Source organism: Symphodus melops (genome assembly GCF_947650265.1).
Source record: "Symphodus melops genome assembly, chromosome: 11".
NCBI classification, from domain to species: Eukaryota; Metazoa; Chordata; class Actinopteri; order Labriformes; family Labridae; genus Symphodus; species Symphodus melops.
Window position 1 is genome coordinate 9,398,104 of NC_136701.1, and position 25,931 is coordinate 9,424,034.

Here is a 25,931-nt window from a genome sequence, read left to right on the forward strand (position 1 = left end):
GAACACACAACCTAGAGCTTTCAAGAGTAAATGGCTTTGTATTAGTAGGACAAGAAAAACTAAAACATTTTAGAAACTCTCAATCACCAAAAGTCTAACTGCAAAAAAAGAGTAAAGGGTCGCTACTGCATGGTTATCTCAACATAGGGCTCTGGTCCAGGTTTACTTGCTGATGTGACAGCTTTTAGAGCTCCCCCATCAAATGCACCCAGACTGCTCCTGATTTAGTGTACACGATTTTACCCTTAATCCAGAAACAACAATATCTTCACAGCAAGCAAACAAACCAGCTGAAAGACAACATAAAAAAATGTGACAGGTCGTTGGTCAGAACAATGACCTGACTATGCAAATATTAAAACACAGGCTGTGTTCAGGAAAGCCCTGGCTGAGGGACAACAGGGAGCTATCTTCATGTGCAGCACCTACTGTCGAGCCAACGTGTAGAATTGTTTTGTTATAAATGTATTGAACATTCCTTCCATTGAAACTATCCCCAGGTGTTTATTGCAACACATAATTTTTAACCAAACAACATATCATATAGAAATCGTAATTACTCTATTCCTTTCTTCGCCAACTATAGCTAACTGTGTGAACGAGCAGGCACCAGTCTGATTTGCCCTGACAACACAACATGAATATCGACTTTATATCCCACATAGCAATCAGACTGCTTCAAATGCGAAACCCAACAATTGCACATGCAGTCTTCGTTAGCACCGATAAAGCTCGCATGCTAACTCGACTGCTGCTAAAAATGAGCTAACTAGCTAGCCACCAGCGCCCATGCCTTTCTCTCGGAGAACACGTGGAGTGAACACGTGACGTCTCATAACAAACCTGCTCCTTTTGGAGATTAAACGAGTATATGTTGAACCATCCATGTGCTTTGCCGGTGCAGCAAACCACACTTTCATGATTGAGAAGTTGACACAGTGCACTGGATTTGAGTATAAATGTGGAGTAACGACATGGGAGCTAGGCTAACAAATGACTGGGAGAGGCTTGGACGACGTGCTAGGCCAAAGACGAGTCCCTACGTGCTATTGTTAGCTAGCTTAGCAGATACACTGCCGGTGTGCTCGTGGCTTTTTCCTCACATTGTCTAATGAGAGGTTTGGGGATATGTGTCAATAATGTTTGGCGTGCCTGTTTGCAGAAAGGCGTTGCATTGCAATGCGAAGCTGTAGTAAACACTGTCTTAACTATTAGTCAATCGAAAGCCAGCGTGTAAAGGACAATCTGAGGGTGGAGGTAGATAAATAACACTCATGTCAGAGAGGACATGGGGACAAGCATAAACTTTACATTTCTCCACAGCATGCAGACAAATGGCAGTGTTGTAACTACGATGAAGTCCAATAAAGAGAACAAAACGTGATCAGGTGAAACTAAAACCTTTTGCTGTGGGGACACAATCACATCAAAATAACGTGTAAGCAAATGAACAGCTATGTTAAATTCACTTAACCTCCTCTAATTGTGCATAAAACAGAAATCTGGCAACAAGAATAATCAAAATTAAAGTAAAAGCGAGTGACTAGATTAAATGTCTGAAACGTAGATGGTTTCCTTCAGCCACATTATTGTCAAATGAAAGCTATAAAGTAATCTTAAATGAGGGGGTGTACAACTAACATCCCTGTGCAATCAACCACCCATGGGTCCACTCTGCCACCCTGAACTCCAATAATAGCCTTCACTTGGAGGAGGATGTAGTGGGGGGGCTTTCACTCCAAATATAACCAGCTTGAAGTGAGCAACAGACGGGGCTTGTTTATGCACCCACTTGTCTCTTTTTTGGTTAAAAATGTAACCAGAGCCATGTGACAGCTGTTTAGTAGTCTCATGTGGCCACACCTGGACGTACAGACATCAAACATAACAGTGACAGTCTGTAAATCAACATGTAGGGAGGGGTACAAACCGTGGTGTGCTTGTCCATTCACGCTGACCACGGTCACCGCGTTCATTTTCCGAGTCCACGGGTTCACCTTGGGCGGAGGAGCTTCAGTAAACTCCTTTCTGCCTTTAACACCATCCTCGTTTTGTTTGTCGTCGTTGTCACAGTCTTCTTTGCCCTCTTCTGCTGCTTCCTTGGAGGTTTGCTCCTCCGTAGCAGAGATCCCTCCCTGCCCGTGGCTGCCGCTGCTGCTCCCGTGCTCGGCGACACCCGTCTGCCGCTCGGCCGCGTCGCCCCGACCGCCCTCGTCCTCCTCCGGCTCACCGCGGATCACTTTACCGTGCTCCTCCGCTTTCGCAAGCGGGTTGCCGGGCAGGAGTGTCTCCACCTGAGTGGCCATTTCCCACCACCGTCTTTCTTCCCCCCTCAGGATTACCAGTCCTCCCCCGGCCCGAATTCGGCTTCAATTTCAATAAAATATGAAGCTGTTCCGCGGAGTCTGTCGCTCCTAGACCAAAAGAGCTTCAGTCTAAAGCGCAGAGAGGTCCGTGTTGGATTAAAACATGTATAAAAATAAAGAAACGTGTCCAAGGGCCTCTCTGGATTACCACTTTAACTCCACCACAAGCAGCAATATGGATGATCCCCACCACGCGATAGCGGGGTACGCGCACGCATGCCGTAAAGGGGGAGTAGCAACGTTACGCCGGGAACGCGCTTTAGTGTCAGGTTGAAATGATGCTTTCAAGTGCTTCATCGTAGCAAATCCTTTTACGTTCCAATTTAGGGAGTAAAGAGCCACTTTGTTCGTTTGTTTGTAGTGCTTTGACGAAACAGCATAACAATTGCTTTTTTAAAGATTAGATTTATTAATCCAGAATTTTGTATTTTAGCAGCAAACCTCTCCTATTTGTTTTGGGGCAGTACAATTTCCGTATATTTAAAATATACAATTTAAACACGCCCCCATTCCTACAAATATATAAGCTATAAAATAAAGTATTGACCAAAAAAAGTAGGCTGATACTGTTGCACATGCATTTTCAGCTGTGACATCTGAGAACATGTCACAGCTATTTTGATTAAAACGCTACTTGTTGCAGATCGATTTAAATCTATTTACTTGTATTACAACTACCCTTGTCCTATTTTGAGGAGTTGATCAAAGGTTTACATAACTTAAAATGAGCTAATCACTTTAACAAATTTAAAAAAGCTTATAGTAAACCTAAATAGCTCTCACTTTGACATTTGACCTTTTACCAAACAAAAAAACCTTCATTGAATTCTAGTTCGTGCTTACAGTACACATAGATTTTAAGTTATGTTGACTCAGAACAGTATGATATTTATCAGTGGTGGATATTGGTTTACCTTCACATTAAGATGAATCTATTTGTCACATATATGTCTATCATAATCCACTACATTGAGTCGACTCAATCAACTTTATTGGCCAATTACATTGACGAATACAAACAATTCCTGTCCTTTTTGTTTCTCTCTTAATGTAACACATTTCTGATACAGATAGATATTGTCATACAATTCAGCAATGATATCAAAGATGAAAAAAGGATAGGTCAAGGACTAAGCTATAGGCCTATACTTAAGTATGCTGCAAAAACGTAATTATTGGCTTTTTATTTACACAAGTGTAAAGCATTCAATTAAGAAACATGTTTTTTTTAACATGACACAAGATTGTTATACTTGAATTCCCAGAAAAGTTTTGTGCCAGGCATTTCTTTAGCCTGATATACTTGTTAACTCAATGTATCACAACCTGGAGTGCAGACTTTTCCGACGTATTTGAATGCACCACGTCGCTCTGTGTGACGTCGGTCTCCCTCAGTAGATTCCGCAATTCATCGTTACTCACCTAAATAAAAATCCCTCAAATACATAGTCTTTCTGTAACTATCCGACTTTACAACATCGTTTTAATGTCGTGATGTGTATGTCCCCAACCCCTGTATTTCCTACTACCCTACTACCCTTTTATAACTTTAAAAGAAAAAAAGGGGAAGCTTCACCTTAACACCTCAACAGTGTTCCTACACACACGTGTCCTTACAGAAAACGCACGTGTGCATTCATGCTCTCTGTCTCGTATTTTTTAATCAACCGATCAACATTATTTATAAAGTACATTTAAAAACAGCAACAGCCAACCAAAGTGTTATACATGAAACAAGAGAGCATTACAAAACAAAACAAACAAAAAAAAGACAAAAACTCATGTGTGCCCCCCCTCACACAAGCACAGAATAGGCTACTAACAATATAATTAGATGGTAATGTCATAAGAGATTTCATAGAAATACAAGCAGCCTAACTATGAGTCAAAACCCATCATGTAAATGTGTGTTTTGAGGAGGGACATAAAAGCTTCCACAGAGGAGCAGACCGGACTGAGGGAGGTAGGTTGTTCTAAAACGGTGGGGCCTTGATTAAAATGCCTCTGTTGCCTCGAAGTTTATGACAAGAGAAAGGTACAGCCAGGGGGCCCATGTTCAAGGATCTGAGAGGTCTGGGTGGTGTGTAGGGGCTAAAGAGATCAGTAATATATGAGGGCGCCAGGCCATTTAGTGCTTTAAAAACAAACAATGCAACCTTAAAATGAATTCAGTAATGAAATGCTCTGTTTTCTGTTAGCCCGACAGAATCCTGGCTGCAGCATTTTGAACCAGTTGCAGTTGTGACAGGGATGATTGGCTGATCCCTGAGTACAGGGAGCTACAGTACAAGAGGTGGAACAAGATGTGAAGCGTGGACGTGTAAAGGCAGAATCTCCAAGGTTCTTAACGTGGGGCTTGATAAGGGAAGAAAGCTGATCTAAACTACTGGGGAATTGTTTTCTAGCCAAAAAGAACCACTTTATTTTTATTCAGTTGTAAGAGATTTTGGGTTATCCAGCATTTGATGTCTTCCAGGTACTGTGTAAGAGAATTAAAGTCTGATTGATTTTTTGGTTTTAGGGTATATAGAATTGGGTATCATCTGAATAACAGTGGTAAGAAAGTTGTCCTTTTCTATGATTTTACTAAGCAGGAGCATGTAAATGAAGAAAAGAATAGGGTCTAGGATGGAGCCTTGAGGGACCCTGCAGGACAGATCAACTGTAGAAGAAATGGAATTGCCTATGTTCACCGAGAACGTACTGCTTGTTAAATAGGAGATGAACCAATTCAGGATGGTGCCTCCAAAACCAACCGCATGCTGGAGGTGATCAACTGGAGTGGCATGATCGACAATATCGAATTTGGCTCTCAAGTCCAATAACATCAAGACAGCACAGTTTCCTGAATTGACTGTGAGGAGGAGATCATTATGGACTTTGAGTAAGACAGACTCAGTGTGAGCTATAAACCTAAATGAAATGTATCCAGTATGTGCAAGAACCTTTTCGAGTATTTTGGAGTGTAGTTTTGAGATGGGTCAGTAATTACAAAGCTGGGGTCCTGGTTGTTTTTTGTAGACTGTACTACAGGATGTTTAAAACAGGATGGGTATTTTGCCTACTAGACTAATTCAACAGTTTCTGAAGTTTACACTGCAGCGTTGCATGTGTATTTATGGCTAAAGTCACTGTTACTGTTCAACAAGTAGTATTTTGTGAATTAAGGTAAAAGGAAAGAGGTGTTTGACATCGTCTTGAATTCACACGCAGACTTTTCACAACTCCTCCTTGGATCACTGCTTATCTGATGAGCACTTTACTTTTGAGTCCAAGAAACAATAAGTCAACCTTCAATAGTGGAACAATGGCTATACATTTTATTTTTCAATTGAACATTATAGAAAAAAAATTAGAAAGCCTTTGTTTTGCACAGCATGTATTCATTTACAGTAACACAAAGAAAACACACAAGAAACATGTTTGAACTAGGCCTTTATGAAGAATATAACAGAAAGTATTTGACATCAACCAGAAGAAAAAATACATGTATCGCACTACTATAAAAATAAATTGAAGAAGATCAGAAGAAATATACCTTAAAACGTATATCATGTATCATTCAGAAATGCATGACTGAATGTTAATTTGTGATCACAAATAAATAAACCCCTGCTAAAAAACTAGTTTGCTCAGAATGTAAAGCAGGAAGGATCTTCAACCCACATCAACACTGGAATCCACGAAATCTCACTCTTAATAAGCAAAACGCAGTGTGTTAGACAAGCCAGGACCAGTCACTCTCCTCTGGCTGCTGAATGCCCCCTGGCAGTTGAGTCACATGGTTGTCAGCAATTCATCCCTATGTGGGAAAGCAAACAGTGAAATGTCAGATTTCCACTGAGCGATAATAAGTCACAATGATCAGTTGTGCAAATCAGTATTGGGTAAAAGTCATCCCTTAAGTAAGTATTGTTTTTAGACAATAATGAAATATGGATTTTTCTATTTAATTGTAAAAGAAAAAATGAATGCGAGTAAATTATTGCAGCAATAAATTATTAAAAAGACAGAAGATAAACTAAGACACTTTCTAAAGAGTAAAAAGACTTTAACAAAATACTTTCTAATCACCCAGAACAAAACAAAAGGTCACAGTGTTGTTTTTTAAACCTGTACAGAAGAAAGTCCTTTCTCCCATTTCTAGATATGCTGGTCAGACTTTCTAAACATGAAAGATTACTGAATTGAATTTGATTATTGAACAATGGTAAACTGTGTTTGGTGAGAAAAGAAGAGAGGCGAGCAGAGATCCCTGAGGTACCAGTGCAGAGGTGTTTACGCCTCTTTTTAAAGCCAAAGTTGTTTGAAAAGTCTTTGTGAAGTTGGACTTTAAGATACACAAGTTATTTGGTCTAAGTGAACCGCTTGTTAAGAATAAATACAGGGAATTAAGGCTCATCATTTTGCAAGATATTTCACAATAGCGTTTTATCAATATTTTTTTTTCATTTTGGACCAGACCTGACAACCAAGAATAACGCATTAAAGAGGTAGCTGCTAAAAACGGGAATGACTCGTGGGTTCAAAGTAGTTACATTTTAAAATTTGAATGCTTTTTTGTAAGAAATATTGACACTTTTTTGTAGTTTCTCCTTTGCATGGTATCTGCTCTCAAGACTTGAGGCGGTAATATGCACTGATCCCTTTGTTTAGCCTCTTTGTTTCGGCTATTGTTCTGCCTTTTTGTTTGGAATGACTCCTTAAATGTTATTTTATAGGCCCACAGTAATACTGTTGGCAGCATGATTAGTTTTGGAGGTTTCTGAAACAAAGGCATTGTAATAGTAGCTGTGTGCTTCTGAGTGTTGTAATTTTAAAGCTGCATTTCTTGTTCCTAAAAGAAAAAGGAAATTCTAATAGACATGATTTAATTTACACATATTGTAACCTCGGTTATAACCTTCTAACACATTAAGCTGTTTGTAATAGTATCAAAAGCACTTCAATAGCACAACAGCAGTTTTGAAAAAAGGACAGAAGACATTGTTTCTGTTATGTTTGTTTGTTTGTTTGTTTAAATGCCACTCCTTCTCAAAGTGACACAAACAGGTCAGAATGTGTGGCCACTGAGGTGTAACAAGCTGCCAACACTTCTCTCATGCCTAAGTTTCTTTAACACACCCTTAAACCACATAATCTCGACACACACCCAAACGAAAGCCTTTGTATTCAGGCTCTGTAGGTTTTGACATGTAGACATACCCACACACACCCTCACCCTGGCCCCTCACTGTAAACAGGCTGATAATTGGTTCAATGGCGACGTTCTATTCTCTGTGGCCGATGACACTGGTGACATGTAAAGCTCTCGGGCATTGTCCGGCTCTCTGGAGCTCTTTAGCAGTGTAATCGCCAGTGAAATGGCAATGGGCCACCAGGATGAAAACACAAGTCAGCAGCTGGTCAGCAAATCACAGCTGAAAGCTTCTAAATGGTGGATTTGCCTCATAAGCAAGACTAGCTTGGGGGGCCTTTGTGGGTTTGGTTTGTGAGTGCATAGAGTTAAAAGGGAAGAAGTTTTTCATAAAAACACATACAAATTATGTGTCTCAAAAAAGGCTTTTGGATCAATACCCTATATCTTTACATTGGGTTCCTTACACTGCTTGACCCCCTGTAAAATTGAACTCCGAGGGACAATTAAACGTTGTACTGTCAGTAATGGAAACATGAACTTCATATTGAAGAAGTCTGTGTTTTTTTAAGATGTCCATTGATTTTGTGTTTAGTTTGTTTCCCCCCTCGCTTACTGCCCTTTCGTATATGAGAATATGTTTTAACATAAAGATCTGGTCAAGTGAAATTGAGTCTTAGAAAAAAGACAGGGTTTTTCAAATCCTGTATTAAGGCAATTGTATTTTACCTTCACAAGGGGTGGACAATATTTAAAAACCCTAGGAATAGCAGCTGAACTTGGAAACAGAAACGTAGTAGGATCACATGTCATTTCAGAGTTTATTAATGATTTTCCTTTTTGGTAAAAAGTAAAAGTCTCACGTTAAACACAAACACTTGTTTTGTTTTGTTTTGTTTATTCACAGTGTGACATACATTTGGAAGCATATATGTCCTTTTAAGTAAGAAAAAAGTGAAAAAGTAAAAAAAGAGTAAAAAAAACAACATATATTAGCAGTGAGGGTATGCACACATGATTCAAATGGAACTCTCTCTTCCAGTGTCCATCAATGATAACTTGTAGCTGAGAAACCTCTGTGTGATGTAATGGGCCCTGTCAAATAGACAACTTTACATAATGTGACAACTCTACACGCCACCTAGTGGTATTTCAGAGTGGTCTCAGAGTGCTCACAAGAGAATGAAGCACATTTCCTTGTCATTTATAAATTGTGCGGTGTTTTTTTTGTCAAATTACATTTAGTTATTCGTGTCAGCTCCAGATGTAATTGTTAGTTTTTTTAGCCTCTTCTTCTTTAAACAGAGTATTTTAAATTTTTGAGCTTGTGTTTCCTAAAGGGAGATTAAAAAAATGTGTGGATTTTTTTAATGTATTGCCACTGTTTGTGTGTATCCCTTTAAGCTATAAGGCAACCAATGATGACCTCAATAAAGATTTAACAAAGCAAAACTTTTTTAAAGCAACTGTCACTGCATATTTACAAGTGAACACAAATGTTTGTTTGTTGAGATTTACACACTTTACATTTGTGTGTGTTTTACAAAAGGACAGTCACATAAAAAAAACCTTTTCTGTATTTATCAATCAATTGAGGCAGTTGATTCCTATCTACATTCAACAAATGTCTGGTTCTTGTTGTGAAAGAGAACTCTCAATACCCACATATTAGTGGTCTCTACAACCTAGAATAGCATTCACAGTCTTGCCAAGTACGCAATGCCTATTAATTTAACCCTTTAAAGCTAAACACATGCGCTAGAAGAAGAAAGAAAGAAAGAAAAAAAAAATATATATATATATATATATATATATATATATATATATATATATATTTGCTTTTAAAGACTCCACAGAGTCAGAAGAAAGGAAAGAGATGGGCAGGGAATAACAAGGTTTGGTGCTATGGCCTCAATTTAAAAAACAACAGGTGAATTCACCTGTATTCACAGACAATCTAAATACACACATTTTCACTGTACATGGGGTGGCTCAGGGCCTTGGGTTAGAAACCTACGAGTAGCCAGTTGAAGTCCTGTTATGGACCAGGTGTTTATCTCAGTCTCTGTGTGTCTCTCCAAAAGAGTGAAAAATCAGAGAAAAATCATTTTCTCTCAGGTATTTTAGTCTTAGGAATTTACTTCTTGTTCTTATGTAGCCTACCATTAGCATACACCAATGTTTTTGTTTTTTCTTGTAATTATACCAAATGGAATGAGTTTCTCATATCGGTAAACGTTTTCTACTGTATATGCTGTCTCTTTAAATGGTTAAGCAACGTTCATATTTGACCTTGTCCACTTCACTTCACTTTGAGGTGGGTGTAGTGCAAGAGGTGTGAAGACAGACATTAAACAGTCAATGCAAACATTAAGGATGCTAATTAAAATGCAGAAGTAAACCCTGTGTTATACAATTAAAGCACTTTATAATCTTTCTATTGCTAAATAAAAACCACACCATATAATTTAGCTCCCTCAACAAATTCTAAGTCACTAAATCTGACAAAAATGGGCCATCCATGTAACCACAGCACTGTATCGCCATCTAGTGGCCAATTATAGGAATTTGTTATTTTTAAGGGAACGTTTTGTTCTAAACACTTTTAAACTCGTCCAAAAATGATCACATTTTTGATATCCTTGTATTTAAAAAAGATTTGAAAAAAAGAAAACATAGAATAACGACACACTCTTAAATTTTGAAAATAAATCTACCAATAGTTTATTATAGATTGGATTTAAGCTTGTGTAATTAGTTGGAAAAGCTGGAGCTTTTAATTATGCACGTGGAGGGATGACTCAAATAGCACATTATGCTGAATTGAAGACGTCAGAGTGAAACTGTGAGCCATAGGAATTTACAGAAAACACCAACGTGCAATGGCATGTTAAAGTGTATCAAGTTAGCAGTCTTAATAGTAATTTGTGTTATGCCTATGGAGCGTTGATCTCAATAATTAATCTCGCAACATTTCCATAAAACACCATTCATGAGTAGGCTGCATGGGATATACCGTCCAGGCCAACATGTTGTGACACGCGCAGTTGATTCCTGATAGGCGGGGCCAATCAGTTTCTACAAGAAACTCTCTGAAGTTGTATTTTGTGCAGGGATCCTGTAGTAGGTTACATCTGATCTCCTCTCTCCTCTGACCGAGCAGCTGAAATGGCGTTATGCGGTAAAATAGCAGTGGTGACCGGAGCAGCCATGGGGATAGGAAAGGCAATGACCGAGATACTTCTGCAAAACGGTGCCAAGGTAAAGTGTGCCCTCAGGGGAAAAGCTCCCTTATTTGTTTGAGGCCATGGTTGGCTCTTGTAGCCTATTGTAAATCTCTAGTAATGAATCTAATAGTTTGGTGAAATTGACATGGGTTACTGGTAGCCTGTTAACAGTATTTGTTTATTTTGCTTTGTACTATTAGTCTACTATGAAAACTTTTTTGTTTTCCTGAAAGCTATACTTATTTTTTAAATCAGTGTTCTCATGTTTCTTTTTTCCCAGTTCGCCTCGGTTTTTATTTTTATTTTTACAAGTTTAGGTTTTTTTTTAATCATTTCAATTGAAAGAATGTTTAAACATGTCTAAACATCTGATCTCAATTTGCACTGTTTTTTTCTTGCTGGAGTTAAGAGCTTCGAATGGTATGCCAGATTTAGCTTATTTGTCAGTTTATGCTCACAGTAGCGTGTGGAAATCTGTTATTTAAAGTGATTTGAAAAGATAACCCTCACTTTGTTGGACAGTAGAGTTTTAAACACAAAGCCTGAAAAACTAGAGGAGTGGTTCCATAAACAAGTCAGCATATAGGAAGCAGATGGATGACTAACAAATGGTGTTGCATAACGGGAACTGTAATGGAGCAAGACACAGAAGAGAGATTAAAGGAACAAAATGTAAGATATCTACTGACTCAAATCAGGACCTGCTTTACTATGTCATCAGACCGTTAGTGTACGTCAGGGGTGTCCAAAGTGCGGCCCGGGGGCCATTTGTGGCCCTTGAGTGGTTTTTTTGTGGCCCTTGACTTCAAATCGAAGAATCAGAAGATTTTGGCCCCAGGCCTCATCAGATGGCATATTTCGTTCTTTTCTTTTTCATGTTAGCGAGGGAGACCTATAAAAGCCTGACTATTCTTTCAAAAAAACTAGAACATAACAGTTTCCCACTGCAATTAGTTATTGTGTATTTACATTATTTTTTGAAGAGGTCTTAATACAAAAGTTCCTTCCAATATTTAAATAAAACAAACAAAAAAACCCTGTGGCCCGTGAGCGATTCTAACGCGACAATTTTGGCCCGCAAGAAAAAAAGTTTGGACACCACTAGTGTACGTTGATTGGTCAAACAAGAATTAATTCATTATCACCAACTGCCATTTTTAAATCCCCTTGTCCTCATGAGAAAACATTAAAGACCAGTCAGTAAAGCTCTTAAAGTCCAGTCCTGGGAAGAGAAGATGCAGTGCATCAAAACATTCGTCCTTTGCACTTAAATATATTAGCCTCAAGTGATTTATCCATGTGCTTCAGTACTTACTTTGGATCCTGACATGTCTGAGAGACAGAGTCCACTTTATTGCATGTGAATATCTAAAGTCCTTCTCTCAACACACCCTTTGTGGAGTGGCTGTAGTGCAAGAATCTTCTTCTTCTTCAATTGGAATATTAAGTCTTTGAAAGTATTTCCTGCTAGCTCGTTTCTTTGAGTATCCACCACACAGTGAAACAGTGCCGTAAGAAAAGGAAGAGAAGTTATGAAGTATAGACCTGCAGAAAAAGTTAATGATATCTCTTGAGAGACACATAAAAAGAATAGAAACAATACTCTAAAATATACAAGAGCAAGTTAAACTCAAAACTATAGTAAAAGCAACTTTATCATCTAACAAGACGTCTCTCAAGTCATTTAAACAAAAAAAAGAAATATTGTAACCTGGATGATCACCGTAGAAGCCTTTACAGGAATCATGTTTATGACTGCATTAGTTCTTAATTAACTTAACACAACAATTGTGTAAGCTGTTGCCCATCTTTGTGGCAGGTAGCCCTCCTGGACATTAATGAAACTGCTGGAAATATTTTACTGGAGGCTCTCAAGAAGCAGTATGGACAGGAGAAGACCTTGTTCCTGAAATGTAATATTGAATCAGAGGAAGAGACCAAAGGTACACACACACACACACACACACACACACACACACACACACACACACACACACACACACACACACACACACACACACACACACACACACACACACACACACACACACACACACACACACACACACACACACACACACACACACACACACACACACACACACACACACACACACACACACACACACACACACACACACACACACACACACACACACACACACACACACACACACACACCAGAGATCAACCACACCTTAAGCTGTTATACATTTACAGTGATATTGAAGTTTACAACGATAGTGAAGTTTAGTCAGGGTTTGTTGGTTTCAGGTTTTGTCAGAGTTAACTATGGAGAGGCACAGTTTCTCTAAGAAATGCTCATGTCTGTTAAACTTGTCATTTATTGGTAGCATGACCTACGGTACTTCCCTGTCACTCTAACTGGGAACATTATTTCTTAAATGTACTCCTTCTTCTTTAGAATTAAGTCTTAAAATTTAGGAGAATGTTTCAACCTGTACTGAGGAAAAAAAAAAAAAAGCGACAAGTCCTCATTTTAGCTTCCTCAGTCAAACTGACTGGATCTAGCAACCGTAGTCTCCCCCTGCTGGCTTTAAAAAATATTGCAGGTTGGAAGCGCATCAGCACTGGCTTCAATTTTGAGACGCAGGAGTAAGGGTTATAGGGGTTGTATCCTCTCCTTAAGCACAGTCTACGGCAAAGACTGAGGACATGATGATGGCCTCCTCCTTCAAGCCCATCAATGATCTGGGTGGACTCTTTCAGGGTTTGTCTTCACCACAAGCCACAATGAAGAGAAGCGAAACAAGACACGTTATTAAAAAGGCAAACCAAAGAGTCAGTCTTGGCACGGTCTTCTCACAAAGCCTGATGTGACCTCAGTGGCAATGCTTCTCCTTTAAAGGGCTTTTAAAGGCTACAGCACTTACTGAACTGAAGTTGAATACTCTATTCAAAGTTGACAATTGAATAATTTACTGATTATTAGTTATTATAATCAATAATCCACAGTTTATGCCATGGTTTGTAAAATAAACGGTCCAAAAACTAAATATAATCAGTTTAATATTAGAAGGGCAGAAATAAATAATCTCCCCACTGGAAGTGGTGAAATTAAAACAAAATGCTGTAGAAAAATATTTAATTGATTTATGCAACATTAAAGATTTTACGGATTGATTTTCTGTTGCTGATTAACTGACTAATCTGCAACTCTACACTGATTGAAGCAACACTAAAAAGGTTTTTTTCAAATGTAATAATCATAAATGTGAGTAGAAACACCAGTTAATCACTAATTTTTTTTCTTCTTTCAAGCGGCCTTACAGATAACAAGAGACACTTTTGGAGGAATAGACATCATGTGCAACAATGCTGGCATCTTGAATGAGAATACTTGGGAGAAAACTGTCTCAATCAACCTGGTAAGAAACAAACTATATGAGTTATGTATTCAGCTACACCACTTCAACGAGGAAATTATTTGACACATTTAATTTGCCCCACTGCAGAAGAGAAAACTTTACATCGCTTTCCTAACAGCAGTTAGATCACGAGGAAATAATTAAGAAATTTAAAATTACGTTTGGCTTCCTCTGTTTCATGACACAAATCACAGGGACAAAGAAATGAAAAGTGTTTTTGAACAAGAAAAGACATTCCTGCTGTCAACATCCAAATGAAATCTGACTTTCCTGGTTGTAGATGGGTGTTATCAGGGGGACGTACCTGGCTCTGGAGCACATGAACAAGTTGAATGGAGGTCAGGGTGGTGTCATCATCAACACAGCCTCCATGGCAGGTAAAACAAACAAGTGTTAATTCTTCCTGAAACATATATCATAAAATAAATAAATACAACAAATTATAAATGTATATTCTATTTTATATACAAGTCATTGACTTCTTATATCTTATTTTATTTAAGTTCTTGTTATTTTTGGCTTTATTTCCCTTGTTGACTATTTTGCACCAATACACCAAGTCAAATTAATGAAACTATATTTTGCAGGTCTAGGTCCCCTACCAAGCTGTCCCGTCTATACAGCCACAAAGCATGGTGTGGTGGGTTTCACTCGAGCCATGGCGGTAGGTACCAATGATTAAAGACTAGACAGAGGAATATCTCTGAGATCTTTACACAAGAATTAGCGGAGAATATTATAACCAGCAATCAGATTTATTTTCAAGCAAACGTAAAGAAATGTTGTACACTAGCTGGTGATCACATGACTGCCATTATAAGAAACTGTCATTTCAGAATCAGGATCAATGTAGGTTGTTTATATTTCTAAGTGCATCGATTTGGTCATTTTGGCTTTTGGCAATTTTTTTTCCTGCTACATATCACAACACTCAGCAGAAACATACACGCAATTTACGCCCACAAATGAGCTTTTGTGTCTGTTATGATGACCATGTAACAAGCATCAAGTTTCTTGGTAAACTGTGACAAGTACTACGCCATGATTGGCTACGTGGAGTGGCGACTCGAGCATCTTTACTAAGTGAGAGGTTTTATAAGTAGTGCCTGGGTGACTAAACAAAACACTCCACACACTACAGGAAAACGTGGGATACAACAGTTTTCTGTCTTAATGGCCAAATGTTGCTGGTTAAAATTTTCCCACTTTAGGAATAACTCTAAATAAAGGGTAATGCACTTGCATTGCGTCCAAGCTAACCATCGTCAATTCTATCAAGCTGACTGTGGCTTATACTTGCCAGGTCATTAAAGGTCACCTCATAGTCACAGGCACATTTACTATCCAGGAACAACAAACTGGCCTTGTTTCACTGGCTGAAGATGATGTTGATCCACTCTCTGTGGACGGCAGCTGATGATTTGAGCTCTTGCTTGTATTTATGACATTAGCTTAACTTATTAGCTAGATAGCTATCTTCCTTGCTCACCGAGGTGCGCTTATTAGATGAAACACGTAAACACTTTTGAACAGATTGTTCCTCTGGTAGTTCGGACAGATCGACAGATGGCGGTATTTTTCCACTGATTAACACCTGTTCAGTCAGGGTGAGACTAGCCAGGCCCCACTCTCCTTGAATATAATGCTATAGGAAATTGGCCAACATCTAACTCTACTGTAATTAATTGTGTGTTTTTTGCCGTTTACTAGGCTGCTTCTTCTGCCTTGGGCTACAATATACGTGTCAACGTCCTCTGCCCAGGTTTTGTCCAAACTGACCTTTTCACCAATATTCCAGCCAGACTGGGGAAGTTTTCCGCCTTGACTGATGCAACCAAACAACTGGCAGAAAAAATGGAAACGTGCAGGTGAATTTTGACTTCTTCCATTTTTTTTAAAGGGCCTCTTTTGTCATGGTTTATTCTTGCTTAGTTTGATAATGCCTTGTTTTGCTGTTTAGTTGTCTTTTTTTTTTTCGTATGTTTTTTTTTTTTTCACGTGTTGTTTATTACGAATTTAGTATTTAGGGTTACCTTTTATATTTTGTAATTTCTTATCCTCGTGTTTCTTTATTCTTGTCACAATCACGGGTCAAAAAACAGGGGAAGAGGACCCGAGTGCAGCAACAAAAGATTTAGACAAAAAGGAAAACAAAACTACTCACAAAACAAAGTTCTTCAAAAATCCAACAGAAAATCCACAAGGAGAAAAAGAGGTGAATCACAGGGAGACAAACGATAAACAACATACTACAGAGGACTACAAACGACAATGAACTGACACAGAGGGGAAGAAGCACTGAGACTAAATAGACACGGGGTAATCAGATACAGGTGAGACTAATGAGACAGGTGAGAGTAATCAAACAGGAGGGAAACACAGAAAAGCAGGAAAGCAGACACTGAGAACTACAAAGTGAAACATGGACCGCTGAAGAATGTAAGAAAACACAGAGAGTCACAGGGAGAAGACATGAATACACTGAAAACAAGTCAACTCAAAACTAAATCACGACAATCAGTATTTTTTTGTCCCATTCTTGAGTTCTCTTCGTGTCTTCAGTGTTTCCTGATTCATTTTGTAGTTCTTGTCCCCAGTGTTTCTTGTCTTTCCTTCTGCCCTTGTGTGTTTTTCCCCCAGTTCTGATTGCCATCCTTGTCTTCTCCCGTGACGTTTAGTCTCACCTGTGTTTGATCGCCCCTGTGTATTTAGTCTCAGGGTCTTTTTCAAACCAGACACTACACTCTCTCCCTACCCACTATCTCTCCGTCTGCACGTCCATGTGGAGGGTCTGCCATATTAAGTCCGTCCCAAACAAATTAGCGTGGAGCGGTAGTGGGTTGTAAAACCCTCCACCAGACCTTTCTGTCTGCCCATATGTCTGTAGGGAGTAGGGGTTGCTTTGAAAAAGGCCCTCAGTGTTCCTTCCCTCTTGTTGTCAGTTGCGTTACTTCCTCGTGGCTCCTTGTTGTTCTTCCTCGTTTCTCCTTTTGGATTTTGTTGGACTTTCTGGACATTTTATTTAATCGTGACGCAATTACAAGTTTTTGTTCGTTAATCTTCCATTTACGACATTATCAAGAACACAAACTGAATGGTCTCTAATATAGACAATGTTAAGTTTATTAACTTGACCTGGTATGATTATTTTTAACTTATTTTAACTCAAATTAAATTGACTTCATTTTATTTCCAGTGTGTCACAGGTAGCGGAGTGCCTCCTCGAACTAGTGATGGATGAGACGAAGAACGGGCAGGCCCTCATGGTGATGTCTAAATCCAAGAAATACATGACTTTCCCTGCATTACAGTAGATCCTGGCCATGTCAGACTGTGCTTCATTTTATGATTATTGTCTTTGACATTCTAACTACAATAAATGTCAAATAATATGAAATGAAAATATTTGGCTCTTATGCCAAGGAACTGAAAACTGGGTTGACATCTCTAATTGTCACCTCAATAGTTGACATGACATATCTGAGTTGAATTGGACCTTTTAAGTAATATATTCTTATTTTATTCTGCACATGCTAGCCTATAGTCTAATGCTTGTTTTTTTTTTTTAAATAAATGGATATGCATAATGCTGTGCTTTGTCTTTTGTGTAAAACCATAAACAGTGATGGAACAAACTTGGCATATTTGAAATGTTGTCTCAACCTACCTCTGCATGTTTTTGTGCTTTTTGCACTTTTGTTAAAGCATTTTTAAAAGCCTCAAGGTGACCTTTTGTCCTGAAATTAAGTTATACTCTTTATCCATACTTTGATGAGAGAAACCTTATTTTATGTGTTCTTTATATACTATCTTGTATTATTTTTGAAATGTAAATCTATGCTCTCAAAATAGCTTCCTGGTCATTTGACCTTTTGTGCTCACATTAGTTTCTAATGTTAAAATGTTCATATTCAAATAAGCATGCCGAATCATATTTCATTTTGTGCCTATTTATTTAATAAGTTTGAAAAAAATATATAAAAAAAGAACAAATATGCAATATAAGAAGATACTATAAAGTTAAACTGTAGCTTCTTATAGAAACCTGAAGTCAAGTATGTCTCGTATATGATTTAACTGCTCAAGAAAAGAGTCTGAAAATGGTCAGTAGATAGACAATACATTAATCAAACTCCTCCAGATTAATGACTTCAAAATAAAAATAGCCACCATATTTGAATTGGGTGTGGGAAGACAAGTAATTGTCTCCAGAGACCATAGGGTGAGATGGAAAATGGGATTGGACAGGTAATCTGGCACAGCAGGAAATGTAATCAATGTTCAGAAATAAAATAATTCAATACCCACTCACTGAGCAGGGTTGCAATCCATTGGACATTCTTATAGTAATAGTACCCAGCCTGATCAGGTCTTCCACAGGGACTGAGCTTGCAACTTGCCTTATCTTGTCTTACGCAGAGATCTAAGAATGAGACACCTGGAAGACAGCACAGAGAACTTGGACTGTAGACTGAACCTTCATTTCAAGACAAATTCAAGAGAGCCCGCTATCTATTTTTCTTCAGGCTGAGATCTTTGAATGAAACCACTGTAAGAAATAACAGAGCTCTCACACAGGGCTCACTGTGGCACAAAACGTTTTTATGTCTCTGGATTGTCCCAGAGACAAATGAGAAGATGGACAAGATCGACTTTTGGTCTTAACTTGAGTTTTTTTTGTCAAGGAGACAGTTGAGACAAAAACCAGATCTTATCCTGAATCGTACTTTTCTATGAGTATAAATAAATATTAATAGTTTAAATATTTTTAAATAATCAATTTTAGGAGAGATTTCTTATTCCTGCTTACTTCTCATGTACTTCTACTTCAGTGAGGATTTTACTTATCCCTGACAGCTACGAAGTCAGCCAACAGAGAATGAATTAGATCTGTGTCTTACTTCACAGCTTTTTAAAGGCTCTGGGGGTAAAGTGGTTCATGTGTGAAGTGTTTGTTAATATATCAATGCTGGAGTCGTTTTCTGAAAATACCTCTGATTAATGTAATCATGTTGAAAAACTATTAACAATGGCTCATGTGTGCCCATGCCATACTTTATTCATAAAAAAGTCATGGAGCTACAATGTGGCACACTTGTGCAATGTCAGTCAATTTCAAATGGCATGGTAATGTGTTTTAGTTATACAAAGCATGCTTGTACATTAAACACTTAATAAATACAGATATTTGTCTTCTTGTCGCCAACACTAAAAAAAAACTCTTGGGGTCAAATAGCAAAATAAGTCTTTAAAACACAAAGTTGTGGTGGCAGGAAGGAGGGTCAACAACGGTATGCTCCAGACCAAAACGCACTTAGAATTACAAAACTGATTTACAATCAATTAGGTAGACGGCATGCATACAAAAATAGACATCTATTCTGATCATTCCTTCAAAATTTACATTACTCCTTTTTATTGCCAAGCGTTCTATGTTTTTGTGTGCTCCTGTTTTAAGGGATAGCTTGCTTTCTTTATCACCTCTCGTCTGTCTTGGAAAAGTACAATGTACATTCACAATCACTGAGGCACAGCACTTGATTTACAATTTGTACAAGTACCCCCAAACATTGTGTAGTCACGGTTGTAGTTTAATATTAAATATTTATATAAATGCTTAACGTCCTGTACACTGATGGAAAAAACACACCCTTAAATCGTACATACATGCATGTCAACATGTTGTGTGCATCCAAAATAGCTTTTGCCTACTTAGTATTTGTACACAACTGCAGCGTAATGTTCAACACAATTCAACAGAAGGAAGGGGAGGTGGCCATGCATGCGAGCGATGATTTACAAAGCTCTCCAACACGTTTCAGACACAAAAACAAAATGCCAGAACTCTGTCATAAACCCTTTGACTCTGCTGAGGTATCTTGTCAGCCAAGATTTCATTTTTGCCATCTGTAACAGCCCTCAATTATTATATTTATATGTATATTATATATTGTTTTGTATAGAGATTTTGAGAGAGAGAGAGAGAGAGAGAGAGAGAGAGAGAGAGAGAGAGAGAGAGAGAGAGAGAGACAGAGAGAGAGAGAGAGAGAGAGAGAGAGAGAGACAGAGAGACAGAGAGAGACAGAGAGAGAGAGAGAGAGAGAGAGATCATGTGCAGAGGGGCAAGAAGTCTTTGTGCTCCTCCATGTTGTCCAAGGTTGAGGAGCAGTTAAAGGAAAGGAGAAGTAGAGCCGAGCAGGGAAAGCTTTTTGTGCCTTTTATCTCCAGCAGAGGATGCCGGCTGGGTGAGGCACAAGCAGAGGCAATATGTTAGGTTGAATCAGTACACTGATCTTCACCCTAAATAACCCAGTGAGCGGTGTGTGTCTTGCAGAGGGACATTCTGCAAAGACAAAGGGTAAAAATCAGCAATCAGTTCGTGATCAGTACATTCTGGAGTTACATTTATGTGCTATATTGTACACGGCTGTTATACCTTGAGTGAGCTATGGAGGACCCTGAGGCGATGAAGCTTGTCATTCAGCAAGGGGTCGTTGACTCTACGAACAAATGAGCGCTTGTACTCCAGGCGACTGGCCGATCTGTGGTCAGCCGAGGTGGACAGACTGGTCTGCTCCAGAGCCCGGTACAAATCTCCAAGAGAGTCCGCCTGCATCCTGCAGTCCCGCCCAAGGCCTGGATAGAAGGAGACCAACAGAATTCACCATACACTGCACCAAAATTATAACGAAGGAGAAAAGAGCCAGCTATTTTTTTTTGTCTGTTCTATACTGAACAAACACATTTCATAGACATGAACTTCATCAACATCATTTTAGCAGTGAATGTCTCACTTTTCCATTATAACAACCTAAAGGCAGCCTCTCTCTGCCCACACATTCACACAAACTGACTGTTTGCTACCTGCCCAGCAGGAAATGGCAGAGAGCCGAGCTAACAAGTGGCTGGCGAAGTGACTCAAAAATAAATCTGACAGCAAGGGCAGCGGATTATCCTGACAGACATTTCCCTGGAAAGAAATGTTGCTGTTAAGTTTTTTAGATGAATTTGTTTCCTGATGACAGTGCCAGGGTTCAGGCGACATGCAAAGACTGAGATGAAGCTCTGTCTGTGGGTTACATAAAGCAGTGGACATGTATCCGGTACACTTAGTGATAGATGAAAGTGATTTAACACACGGCAAAAACACTATGTTGCAAGTTTAAGTTCTAGTTGGATTATTTAAATAGGTAATGGTCTGGATGTTGTTTAGTCTACAAAAATGTTGTTATATCAGAAGCACTCAGTTGATTCAAATTTAACACAAAGGCAATTTCCCTAGCTGGACAAGCTCAGAGCATCACATTTTCTCTTAGTTTGATCAATGAGTCAAAACAATTGTCTGTTGTTTTAATCACTGTATCAACCCATCACTTCAGGTCTTACCACCACACAGAAAGGTCCTGTCCAACAGGGATTTGAAACCAGGAGCCTCCTCACCTGGTTAATATTACTTAATATCTGATTAGCTTTTCAAATATTTACATGCAAAATCTTATGTTGTAAAATAACAAACCTTCATTGGATCTGTAACATAAATAAAGCAATGTGAAACTGCAAGTAGCTATGAATGACTCTGGAGTGTGATGAATTGGAAATAGAAACCTTTTTGACATAATTTGATCTGCTTACATGTTGTTAGATTCAGAGAACAAAGTTGGGAATAAAACATTTAGTTTTAAGTCTCAGTGCTGAAAACATAGGCGATCACAGCAAACAAAATATACTATCTGTAAATTAAAATGTGCATATACGTACAATGACGTGCAAAAAAGTCTAAAAAAATAGAGACATCAAATATTAGTTTAATTGTAAGGACAGTTGCATAATGCTTTCACACATTGAAGGTCCACTTTATACTTTGTTTTACTTCTGAAAGCTCTATTAATGTGTTTAGTCTTATTCCTATTCCCAATATTTACTTTTCACATTAGTTCTCCTCAGTTATCTCTTTTTTTTCTACCCGACAGTATGCACTGTACTCTCCCTTTACTCAGAGTGGATATACAGATTTCATGAAAGGCTCACATGATGCATGAGTTTGTTCCATTTACATTTACATACGTTACATGGTTCATGTCCCTGGTACATATCTACATCATGCTACAGTCTTTAAGGAGAATTGGATGTACAACATTTTGTGCACAGCTCATAAATGTTTCTAATAAACCTGGACCCACCGTGTCTCTGATTTATACTCACTGCCCTCTGTTGGTATACAACTAACACTGCACATATACTGTATACACTGCTAGCCTCTGACTCTGTTAGCTGTCCCTTTACTTTGTGTTTTGGAAGTAGGGTGGTTCATCCTGAAGCTTTGGGGCCGAGCTTTGAAATGTATCATGCTTTATTTGCTGCCTGTTTTGTGCTCCTTTCTTGCATTTACAGGCAGTGGTGGAAAGAGTCAATGGTGGAGGAGTAGATAAATGAGGACAAGGAGAAAGGAGCCTTGGGCACATTTTTTTTTCCTCTTCAAGATTCAACACTAATATGGGCTGAAAGGATTCCTCCTCACTTCACCATTCAAATATTGCCGAGAGGCAGAGTGACATCTCGATTGTGCGAGAGAGAGACAAGAAGGGGGAGAGAAAGAGTGAGCATGAGTGTGTGAGGGAGAGAGAGTGGGCTGCCAACATAGATCACGATCAAATAAGACACTAAATTTTATCTCACTTAGACAACTGCCCCGGAGGTCTCAAAGGGGCTGAAAGTGGGCTGGCTGCAAATCCAATCCAATAAAGCAATAATAGCACATATTCAACCTCTGACATTTGCTGGCTCTGGCAACATGTTAGCGGGTTTAATGAAATAATCAACGACAAATACGAACACGTGCTCAACACTCTGCAGATGAAAAGATTGATCTGTGAGTAACGGTGGACAAAAGAATTAGAAAAGATGAAGTGATAAAGTCAAACGTGTTATTCCTTTATCTCAATTAATGCTTTCTGCATCGGTTCCCAATATTAATCCTTTACCACAGTTTGAACTGATTAGGTTTATATGTATACAAGGGACATTCACATTCTGGCCAAGGCTTAGTACGTCCCATTAATCGTATGTCAAACACATCAGTAATGTTCAACTCCATTCGTTCACATTCTGCAGTATGCACGTCAACATGCTCTCTGGTCATTCTGACCCATAATTCTTTGCACAGCTGAAGAGATGTCACATTAACTGAGCCTCAGAGAAAGCACAGACTGAAGGGCTACTGATACTCACTGATATTCAAAAGTGTATCAAAGTTCAAGGCGCAATTGTTTTGATGATCTCGTCTGTGCCAGTCATAAGCAGACTGCATGCAAAGTGCACACTGTATCAGCTGCAGTACAGACTATGTTGAGAGTACCAGTACGACCTGGTAGTGCTGTAGTACTGTATTTGAGCTGGGTCTTGACTTTTGGTCAAACTACACGTCGCACTGATGCACTGGCTACTTCTGTGTCATTCTTTTTACATCACATACTGCCTCCTAAGACCCCCCCCCCCCCCCTTCCAGTCCTACAGCACTGCCAGTTGTTCAGGTAAAAACATGTGGTGCTCAGCTTCTGACCTGTGTCCCTGGGTCGCTCCAGTTGGTAATGTCGTGGCTCTCTCTGATCAGACGCGTTGGTGGTGGCAGCCAGGATGGCGTGAAGCCCACTGTCTCTGGGTAGCGTAAAGCTGCGCTGTTTCCCTCCTGCCTCTGAGTCGATGCTGGCCCTGAGCGGCAGAGGCAGAGCTCTGTACTGCTCCTGCAGCAGGCTTCGCTGTGCCGGCAGTGTAGACTGTCTGCGGTACTCCATCGCTAGCTGGTCCCTGTCCTCGGAGATCAGGCTTCCCTCCATGGGAAACGTCTGCAGGTAGTGCATCCTGGCGTTGCTCTCCATCTGGTCCTGCCAGGAGTTTCTGTGGCCGCTCGACTTCTGCCCAGGGGAGACACCGTTGTTGCTGCCGATGCCGTCGAGAGGCTCAGAGTGGAACTCCTCATGAGAGGAGCGGGACTGGAATGTGTCTGAGGAGGAGAGATGGCCCCGTTTGGGTTCCAGGTAGGGACTCACCTAAACACAAACAGATGGTTAGTTAGTAAAAAGTTTTTTCCCTTTGAGATGATATCCATCTTTTGAAAGGGACTTCAGACTCACTGAAGACGCTCTCGGAAATGTGTCGTAAGGTGGTGGTGGACTGTCCTGTTTGGGCATTGATGGCATTTCCATTTCCTCATGATCACTTTCACTCCAGTAATCTGTCATGAATGAAGAGACGGTGTCGTGTTATAAATTATATAGAAATATAATAAAACAAACTCTTTAAATTGCTGCAGAAAGAAAAGCCTTTACATAACTATGTGTATAATAAAACAGTTACAGTATGCTTTAGAATATTCCCACCTGGATGTACTGTGGATTGGCTGAGACTCCTCAGGGATTAATAAATCATATATTCATCTACATTTTATGGCAGATTTGGCTTTTTCCCTGCTGTATCAGGTCAGGAAGATCAGCTCTGTGTATGAGTAAGTGTTCAGAAAGGTGTAGCTGCAGCGTTGGTGTGGTGTAGGTGTGAAGTCCACGTCTGACTGCTGTTGAGGCTGAGTGTGAAGAAGGAGGAATCTCAAAAGTGAGAACTTCCTGGTAAGTTTCTGGAGGTGTTATGGATCCTATTTAGCAACTTGTCTTTGCAGGATGAAGCCCCCTCTTCATCAAAGCAATGACAAACCCGATCACACCCACCTCCCACCTTTTTTCTGCAGAGTTTCTAAGTAGGTTAGTTACGTTATTTCCTGTCCATTTACGGATGCCAAAGAACAGCAGAATGTTTCAATATCAAGCATGCCTTCATGAAGGGGCATTTCCATTCAGCTCAAAGCAGAGCTGCTTAAAACAGAAGTGCAGGTGTAAAAGGAATCCTCTACCACTGATCTCAAAATGTAGTGAATTCTTTCCATCAGGATTAGTTTTCTTGGTTTTTGACTTAAATCCCATAATTTCAGAGACATCTGCCTCGATATTAAATTTCCGCAGCTATTTGGACAGCATGCTCATCCTGTGTCAATCATTATTTCAAGAACACGCTTTTCTTGACACATATTAAAAAGTGAGACAAGGTATGAGGACAGTTCATGTGCTTGTTGTGTGTTAAAGCCACAGGGCCAGAAGCCGTCAGCTCCATGTTTTCTGCATGTTCGAGCTAAATTACTACAGTGAACATGTGATAGCAAATTTAAACCAGGGTGAGTAAAGACAAGGCAAAATAAATATCAATGCATGAATCATCAGTTAAACGGTTATACACGGTTTATAGATTTAAACCTGTGCTTAATGTCAACAGGTGTACACATTTCGACCAGAGAGAACTACAACAGAGTCTCTTTGGCATGAACATCGTCACAGTGTGATTAATCTCACCTTGGTCATGGCAAATTTTCTCCTGCTCCGAGTATCCTGCAACAGCCATACTGAGGCGACTCAGCCACCTGTGGGGGAGAGTCACAGTCATGACTCACAGCAGTTCCACATCCATTACAACATCTTGAGGTTGCGTGTGCATTTGACCAATTTACTTTACAGAACTTCTCTGTTGTAAGGAGACTTGGCAGTCCAGTGGGGCAGGGTTCAATTCCATGCCATCGGGTGTTTAAATGTGGCTGCACATGTGGGAGTTTACAGCATAACTATCACAGCCTCATTGACTCACCGGGACATGTCGTCTACGTTTTCCGCCGCAAAGTAGAAGGTCTTTATTTTCGGATGACAAGCCTTGAAAGCACTGAAAGGGAATCAAGGGTTTATTTAATCACATGTAGGCACAGGAACAGGGCTGCAAA

The 25,931-nt window shown here is 39.4% G+C and overlaps 3 protein-coding genes and 1 long non-coding RNA gene across 7 annotated transcripts in view; 1 reads left to right on the top strand and 3 right to left on the bottom strand.

The window, feature by feature from the left end:
- The window catches only part of larp1 (La ribonucleoprotein 1, translational regulator), a 44,774-nt gene extending 42,174 nt beyond the window's left edge, over positions 1-2,600 (bottom strand). For both annotated transcript variants that reach the window (XM_079355648.1, XM_079355647.1), the window contains exon 1: positions 1,931-2,600. In XM_079355648.1, coding sequence (XP_079211774.1) covers positions 1,931-2,306 — 376 coding nt within the window. In that variant the 5' untranslated portion in view covers positions 2,307-2,600. The remainder of the gene's footprint in view (positions 1-1,930) is intronic.
- A 3,063-nt stretch (positions 2,601-5,663) lies between these two features.
- On the bottom strand, positions 5,664-16,595 carry LOC306831442. Its single transcript, XR_013780085.1, has 3 exons — positions 16,284-16,595; positions 14,424-14,522; positions 5,664-6,168 (listed from the first exon to the last, which is right to left on the bottom strand). It is a non-coding gene; the product is annotated as an uncharacterized lncRNA (long non-coding RNA).
- Positions 10,392-18,038, top strand: LOC306831441 (15-hydroxyprostaglandin dehydrogenase [NAD(+)]). Its single transcript, XM_079355551.1, has 7 exons — positions 10,392-10,764; positions 12,550-12,673; positions 14,013-14,119; positions 14,400-14,496; positions 14,707-14,783; positions 15,830-15,987; positions 17,316-18,038. The coding sequence occupies exons 1-7, from the start codon at positions 10,672-10,674 to the stop codon at positions 17,431-17,433; spliced, it is 774 nt and encodes a 257-aa protein (XP_079211677.1). The 5' UTR covers positions 10,392-10,671; the 3' UTR covers positions 17,434-18,038.
- A 1,115-nt stretch (positions 18,039-19,153) lies between these two features.
- LOC306831812 (connector enhancer of kinase suppressor of ras 2-like) overlaps positions 19,154-25,931 on the bottom strand; it is a 31,556-nt gene continuing 24,778 nt past the window's right edge. For all 3 annotated transcript variants that reach the window (XM_079356051.1, XM_079356050.1, XM_079356049.1), the window contains exons 17-22: positions 25,802-25,873; positions 25,513-25,580; positions 24,250-24,350; positions 23,679-24,165; positions 20,556-20,755; positions 19,154-20,462 (exon numbers count right to left, since the gene is read on the bottom strand). In XM_079356051.1, coding sequence (XP_079212177.1) covers positions 20,415-20,462; positions 20,556-20,755; positions 23,679-24,165; positions 24,250-24,350; positions 25,513-25,580; positions 25,802-25,873 — 976 coding nt within the window. In that variant the 3' untranslated portion in view covers positions 19,154-20,414. The remainder of the gene's footprint in view (positions 20,463-20,555; positions 20,756-23,678; positions 24,166-24,249; positions 24,351-25,512; positions 25,581-25,801; positions 25,874-25,931) is intronic.